Source organism: Rhodofomes roseus (genome assembly GCF_022264815.1).
Source record: "Rhodofomes roseus strain CIRM-BRFM 1785 chromosome Unknown C8Q71scaffold_37, whole genome shotgun sequence".
NCBI classification, from domain to species: Eukaryota; Fungi; Basidiomycota; class Agaricomycetes; order Polyporales; family Fomitopsidaceae; genus Rhodofomes; species Rhodofomes roseus.
The window spans coordinates 52,018-59,683 of record NW_025952993.1 but is presented as its reverse complement, the minus strand read 5'-3'; the positions used below and the strand labels follow the sequence as shown (position 1 = coordinate 59,683).

The following is a 7,666-nucleotide window of genomic DNA, read 5'->3' as shown; positions in this document are numbered from 1 at the left end:
GATTATGTAATGCTTTCTGATGTCTGTGGTTCAAACCCCCAATGTCCCCTTTTTTTGCCTTGATCTAAAACTAATCCAGCAGCTTAGAACTGCATACATGTATGCCTTAAACATGTAATACACTGACTTGGACAATGCATCTTTAGTGGATCAATAGTGTATCAAGGTACCCCTGTGATACACTGAGATCAAGCATGTCTTAAGTCAGTGCATTATAAGTGGATCAGTAGTGCATTAAGAATGCATCAAAAGACCTCTGTAATACACCAGGATTAGGCATATGAGCTGAGCAATGGATTAAGACTGCATTGAATTAGGATTAGATTAACAGGGGTACAAAAGTGTGTAAATCAGATCCAGGGTTTAATTCATTAATGAATGAAAGTAGATGCACTTAAACTGACATCACTGATCTGCGGCGAAAGCGCGCCTAGATGAAGAGAAGTTGCGAGGTTCGGTCTTCGAAGAAGGAAGGCGAAGGAGTTGTTCGTATTGGGTAGTGCGAACGGGGGCCATAGACGCGAAAGCTATGAGCTCGTCGGTCTTATCAGCCACTCTGGACATGAGGGCGGCGATGGTGCGAATGCTGTCTAAGGATAGGACCGTAGACCATGTGGGCGGGGCGTTGTGCATAACCGCCGCTATTTCATAGTCCGGTTCCTGAGGCAAGCTTGTAATGTGACGGTGGTACAGAAGACGCCGGTCGACGAAGTCCATGGGGAGCTCCTTCTCGTGGCCTGGCTGACGGAATCGTTGACCATCGTATTGAGTACGGAGTGACACCGTGAACTTGTGCGTGAAGAACTGCAGCTTGATTCCTTCGTACAGTTTCCACCAGTTCAACGAGTACATTTTCTGGGTATCGAAATCGAGGAGTTGCCACCATCGCTCGGCTCGTCCGGTGAATCGATCGGGAGCGGCGGCTCCCAGGTCCCTGGCCACGGACTCATTCTTCCTTGCTAGGTTGTTCATCTTGTGCAAGTAGATCAAGATCGTATTGAGACTTCCGTTCCATTCGGGGATGGAATCTCGAGAGATCTTTTGATCAAGACGTATACCAGTTTCCCTCGGGGCGGCGGTCTGTTGTATGACTATAGTGGGTCTGTATTCCGGAGCAGCTTGGGACGAGGTTGGCCCACCATAGGGAGGTTCTCCTCCCGGAGGTCCTCCGGAATTCCCGCTCGGAGGGTGACTCGGCGGACGACCAGAAGGGGAGCGACCATGGGGAGGAGTTCCTCCGCCATTGCCGTTTCCACCGTTGCCTCCTCCATCTCCTCCTCCAGGAGGGCCTCCAGGTCCCGAAGGGCCGCCTCGGGGGGGACCGCCTCCTTCGCGGTGAGACGAGTGTGAAGGAGATTCACGCGGGGATCCCTTTGGCGGTCCTTCGTCGTGATGGCTTGGGAAGTTCGACGCGGGAGGGACTTTTCCTCCTCGCGCAACGCTACCCGCTGAGCGAGATTCGTACACGAAGGTCTTAGTGCCCCCTGCCTCCTTCGACTGGTAAGTTTGCTCGTAGTGGAATGGAGGTAGGTGAGGAGGAACGTCGCGGAGAGAAGCAATGGGAGAAACCGTTCTCCAAGGAGGTCGAGGGGAGGAGGCCTGAGGCCGATCCGGGGGAAATACCGCGTCGTGTACGGCTTGAGCGTCCGCGGACTCTGGGAGAGCCACCGAGTGTCCGCGGAACCAATGACTTGAGGACCTGCGTTCCTTCGAGGGGCCATTTGAAGCGGACTCGTCCTTAGGATGATGCGGAGGGTCTTGAAACTGCACTCTACGTCCCGGGTCATCCGCTTCTGGGGGGACCGAGAAGTTAGGATTGGCGTGACTGGTTCGATGTGGGAAGCGAGGTCGCGTATCCACTGACGAGGGAAGTCGAACGCTCTCTTCCGGCTTGACCAGGGAAGGAGGCTCAGTGAAGGCCATGGACTGGGCGCGAGTGAGGTCACGTTCCACGCGTCCGGCAGAGGAGGATCGGGAAGACAAGATGTCGTCTTCGGCCATGGAGACGGAGGCTCCGTGAGCAACGGGCGTTACGAGCAGAGAGGAAGGGAGTCGACTGAATCGTTGATCGAAGGGGACCTGTTTGTTGGCTAATTCGGAGTCCAACCCCTGAGTCTTACCCAGACGCCTAAGCACCACTGATTGGTACTCGGGGGTCAGGTTAGGGTACACGTCCGGGTTGTCCAACCATTTATCGATCATTATCCGTTTAGAAGCCGAAGCTCGGACGTTTCGGCTGAAGTCCGAAGCAGTGGACCGAATGGAGTCGGGATAAGTCGTCCCAACGTGGAGGGCTCGCCTCTGGTGGATCAGAGCGATAGCTTTCGCACATCGATACTGGATGACTCGGAAGGAATCCCAGATGAGACCACGAGACGAGGATGATCTAAGTGCGCCCAAGAGGGAGTAAGCGTGATCCGCCTTCCAGAAACGGTTCTCGTTTTCGAGTTGTAACATCCGGGTCACCAGGGATTCGAGGCCGTCCACGATATAGTTGATACGGAGCAAAATCTTGGCGCGTACGTGAAATCGGGCGTCCTTGACTTCTTGTGTAGGCGCATCCAGTACATCGTCGTTGTCCAAGTCTTCAGCGAGGAAGAGGTTCGTTTCTTCGAAGAGAGTACGAAACCTTCCAGTCTCATCGGGAGCGCTCAGTTCTTCGAAAATGGTTTGAGCTTCCGCAGGCTTCCGTAGGTGGTCCTTGAATCGCCCTTTCCCGTCGACTAGGTCGCGAAGATGCACCTTATCGACAGCATTCTTGGCGGCTTGCTGGACTTCCTCCGTTGAGAAGGAGGGGTTGGTGGTGACCGACTCGGACGATGAAACCTTTGATCGCCAAGGAGTGGATGTAGCAATGGGAGGAGCGACCGGTCCTGTCGAGGAAGCCGCTCCAGTTCTTGGTGAGGAGAACCAACTCGGTGGCGGAGGGCCAGCCGAGAGTGGTGAGACGGGTGGGGAGTGCCGGGAGCTCCATCCCGGAGGCAGGGCCGTCTGAGAGCTATTGTCCGCAGGTCGAGGGAGCGGCGACTCCACGAGCGAGTGGGGTCTCGCGTCGCGGAGAGCAACCGGGGAGGAAGCAACTCGTGCTGAAAGTTCCTCCGGGACGGGGATCGTCCGCGGAGACTTCGGCAGTCCTGAGGGAAGAGCAGGTAACTTACTAGCGCTCTCCGTGTCTCGAACTTCCTCCGATTTGACGCTTCCCTTTCCGACTCGCGGCTCCGAGCTGGGGGTCGAGATTTGAGTAAACGGGGTGACGGACCCCGAGGGGACCACCGAGGGAGGTCGCGAGGGTCGGGAAACGTCACCGAGGAAGGATGTTCCAGCCGCTGGTGCGCGCATGGTCATAATGTCGGCCGGATGAAGGATAGGTAGGGGCTAGGGGTAGAGTAAAATCGATTAGACAGTGGACCGTTCCCCTGAGTGTCCACCAATGTGAGAGACGCTGGTTTCGTCAGCTCGCACTGGTAGGGAACGGGCTGTCTAAGCGAGGAGAACGTTGGTGGTCGCGACGCGACCGAGTCGTGAGAGGTCGTGAGGTCGTTCGCAGGCGAGGAGCCGGCGAGGAGCTGAGAGGACTAGAGAGGGCGAGGAGCCGTCGAGTCGCTCTAGCGGACGTGCGTGGGCGAGGAGCCCACGAGAAGCGGGTAGCCGAGCCTTGGCGAGGAGCCGGCGCGGGTTACGCTAACGTGCGTCGGCGAGGAGCCAACGAGAGGCTGGTCGTCAGTCTAAGGCGAGGAGCCGTTCAGACGAGCAAGCCGACGTGCGAGGGCGAGGAGCCCGCGAGATACAGTCGATCGAGCCTTGGCGAGGAGCCGGCGCGAGGATTGTGGACGTGCGCTGGCGAGGAGCCAACGAGTCGAGCGTGCTCGCGGCGAGGAGCCCGAGAGACGAGACAGCGAGGAGCTGCTCGGTTTGTCGAGGAGCGAGGAGCACTCTCGACGACAGCGAACTCCAGTTCGGACGGTGCGGGTATCACACGCGGACGAAGTGGTAGGAGTGTAAGAAGCTTAGCGTCTATTCGTTGCGCGTGCGCGAAGTGGCTGCACGCGCGCGCTTACAGTAATTACAGAGTAGAATACAGGAGTTAAATGTCCAGTAATTATGTACGTGCTACGAAGACGTGCGGCTCGCGATTACCGAAGGTGTTCTTGTAGATAGTAGTGTACGCGGACTTGACGCGTTCTACTGCATCCGTAACACCATGTCTCATGATTGCTTAGACCGTCTGCCACGCTGCACGCTGGACGGTGCGCGATTCAGAACTCAACGGCGGTCGTACATAGGCGGTGCCCAAGCCCTCGGCGCTCCCGGGCGTTCACAAGAAGTCATGCCAAACCTCTATCGGACAGTTCTGCGTCGAGCAGGAGTGTACGTACATGGGCCGTTCGCGTACAAAACATGTCGACACCACACCAACACAGCGCAGCACGACCTACACCCGTGCGGACTTCCCAACACACTCCTACCTCGACTCGCCCTCGTATCTCGACTCACAGCGGATTCTTACCTGTACCGCAAGACTCAAGTCACATCGAACGAGGCCTTTCACTGCGGAGCACTGCCATGTGGTGCTGGGAGCCGGTCCGCCATGACTCCTGTCCCACCCGCAAGCCATCAAACCGCCTGGGACGACCTGCAGCGAGTTCCCTGGTCAGCGACGTGGATTCCGAAGAAACGATCGACATCCCTCACCTGCACTCGTCGTCACATGAGCCCACGTCCGTCGCCCGCCGTCACCGCAGGGCGCGCTCTCCCGGTCAGCCCACCTGTGACGCACGGTTAGTACTTTGCATACGCAGCTCGCTCAGAGACAAGACTTACCGATGCTCTTCTGCGTCCTCAGCCCTCGTATTTGTACCTCGCTCGCCCGGGCTGCGTGTCAGCACGATGAGTCGCCGTGGCCCGTGCGCGATGTCTGTGGAAGCGAGCGCGCCGCCGCGCTGGCCCGGGCAGCGGCGCCCCACATCAGGAAAAGGGGGATTTCACTGACGGGTTCTGACGGTTGCTGATGCGCTAACCGAGAGTGACGCGAAATCATCAGATACCGTCAGCAGATAACATAGCCGTCAGACATGTCACACATAAGCTACATCTCATTGCTGAAGCACTGACGACTGAAGTGCTGACGACTGAAGTGCTGACGACTGAAGTGCTGACGACTGACATTCTGACTATGCTAATGTATAATGTGTGAATTCTAATACACATGTATTGTAGATGCTCGCCCGCCCGCCTGCTCACCCGCACATCGGGTGGCTACCGACGTAGAGTACGCTCACGCTCTTCCTCCTGAGAGAGCTCTACGCCGGCAGCGCAGCCGTACCCTCCCCCCTAGTCTACCCGATGCAAGGCTCAGCTCGCCTCTGGCATATGCCTGCCTGGATCACCTCACTCGCCACTCCCGCCCTCATCCCCGCCCCAGTATAGTTCGGCGCCAACACGCCCCGGGCCCTCCAACTCCTCGCCCCTCAAGTTCGCGTTCCATTCCCCCGAGTCACCGCGATCCAGTCCACGCTGGGCGCGCATGTCGCCTCTGTGGGGAATGTTCTCCCCAAGCGCGCGCGCAAACACTGTCCTACCCGTTCTCGTCGCCTGGCACGCAGAGCACGCAGTGCGCGCTTCCGTTCACGATGCCGTTCCCGGCGCACCCGCCACTCGCAACTTAGCGTGCACGGCGGGCGTCGAACAGGTTGATGTGGATCACAAGCGGGTTGAATTCCTTATGTCGCAGCACGGCGCTGTCGTGCCTGCGCAGACACTGATATCAGTTCCACAGATATGATGAGAGTACAGCTCACCGTCATTTTACACTCGCAATCTCGTCGTGCGGTCAGCGTGTTCTGCCCAGGTCTCCTCTCGCAAGGCCTCCACCCGTGCCACAATTTTCATCGCGGATGCGCTGACAATAAGCCGGGCGTGGCGGGCGAGGGCAGAGCGGGAGGGTGAGTGTGCATTGCGCGGGGAGACGAGGACAATTGCTGGCCTGCGTGGTGCAAGGAAGATCGAGACAGGCTGCCACGCCCAGGCAGGTCGCAGGTGCTTGTCCGTATCTGGCTCGCGCTGTCGATGCTTCTCCTTGTGCAGCGCGGGCGAGAGTGTGTACACACACTGCATCCTCAGCCTGCGCTTCCCCGCGTGCCGTGTTGCCATGCGTGTCAACAGTGTCGCACCCAGGGCTGGTGGGGAGCGTGGTGTCGTCAGCGGGGAATTGCGCGGGGTTAGACATGCGGCGGGGCCCGCGACGTACCCCCTGATATCACGCGCGAAGTTCTGACGGATGAAGACCGACACCGAGAGTTGAGGGCACGTCGTCAAAGCCAGGGCGCTCGAGGGCGAGGGAGAGGAACGGAAGGTCCATTGCCAGCAGTCACGCCCGAGGTTGGCGGCGAGGTATTGCCTTTGTCGGTGCCGGTGCCGGTGCTGAGGTAGATGGACAAATGGGCGGGGAGAGTGAGCCCAAGGATGCCGCTGTAGAGCGGGTCGAGTGTTTCCCCAATGACGGTCCACGGACGAGGCGGACGAGGTCGGCGAGAGCGTGGAAGGGTGGCAAGCGCGCGCGGCGTGTCGTGGCTCAGGCGCTTAGCACTCAACGCACTTCCTCCTCTACTGCACATCCGCCGCCCTCTCAACAGCGCTGCCCTCCCTCGCCTTTGCCCGACCGACCTCACCGCCATGTATACCAGCGAGTACGACTACCTCTTCAAGCTTCTCCTCATTGGCGACTCCGGTGTCGGCAAGGTAAGCCTCGTGCGCGTCCTTACGCAGTCGCCCTCAGAGTCACAGGTCACCGCCTCCACGTCGACATCCAAAACTTCGATACTGCGCAGAACATTGTACTGCGCACACACTGGACGCAACGGAACAGCAACACGGCGACACGGAACTGGAGGAGGTGGGGACATCGGAAGGTGCGTGCCGTTGTGCGCATAGACTGTGACGAGAGGTGAGTCTCTCTTTCACTGTCTTCTCATCTTCCCATTCACCTTCTCGCATCCTCTTACCCCAGCGTCCCACTCGCGACTGTGCGGGCTCTACATCCATAGCATTTGTCCGCCGCCGCCCTCTCCTCCTCACCGCCACTCCCCGCGACGCCCTCCTACGCACCGATGCTGTCATACCCGAATATCCCGCTGCCCGCCAGCACGCACCCGCCGACGTCCTGTCATGCCGCATCTGCCCTCGCGCACGTCCGCCGTCCGCCATCCTCCACCACGTCGCGTCGCTCTGCGTTTGTGCGCTATCGCGCGCGTCCGCCGACCAACATCCCCATCGCGTTGCATCACGCGCACCCGCACCGTCGCGCACCAGCCCGCGACGGGAGACTTCTGCGCGCTGGCGCTGGCCATTGACGCATCTCTCCAGTGCCTGGGAAACAAGATTCTGCTGAGGGGAGCAGGGGTGGGAATGGGATACCGAGGGCAAGTACGACGAGCAGGGTGTTGAGGGGTTGCTGTGGGCACGCAGGGCGAAGGCCCTGCGCGCAAACGTAACCAACGAGTGGACCGTGGGCAGGGATCGAGTGTGCGGGCGCAGGCGGGGTTCGAGCGCGGGCGCAGGCGGGCAGGGCAGACGGGTGGGAGGGCGGGCAGATAAGCACGACAACACACGCCGACCGCGGGTACGGTGGAGGCGGGCGAGCACACACATGCGACGACACACGGCGACC

At 59.3% G+C, this 7,666-nt stretch overlaps 1 protein-coding gene across 1 annotated transcript; it reads right to left on the bottom strand.

Moving 5' to 3' along the window:
• Positions 1-405: 405 nt before the first annotated feature.
• On the bottom strand, positions 406-3,339 carry C8Q71DRAFT_863122 (uncharacterized protein; the record flags this gene model as incomplete). The annotated part of the gene is made up of 3 exons (XM_047928123.1): positions 406-1,080; positions 1,140-1,793; positions 1,861-3,339. 3 exons carry the CDS (start codon positions 3,337-3,339, stop codon positions 406-408), a joined length of 2,808 nt encoding a protein of 935 aa, XP_047773006.1.
• Positions 3,340-7,666: the final 4,327 nt, after the last annotated feature.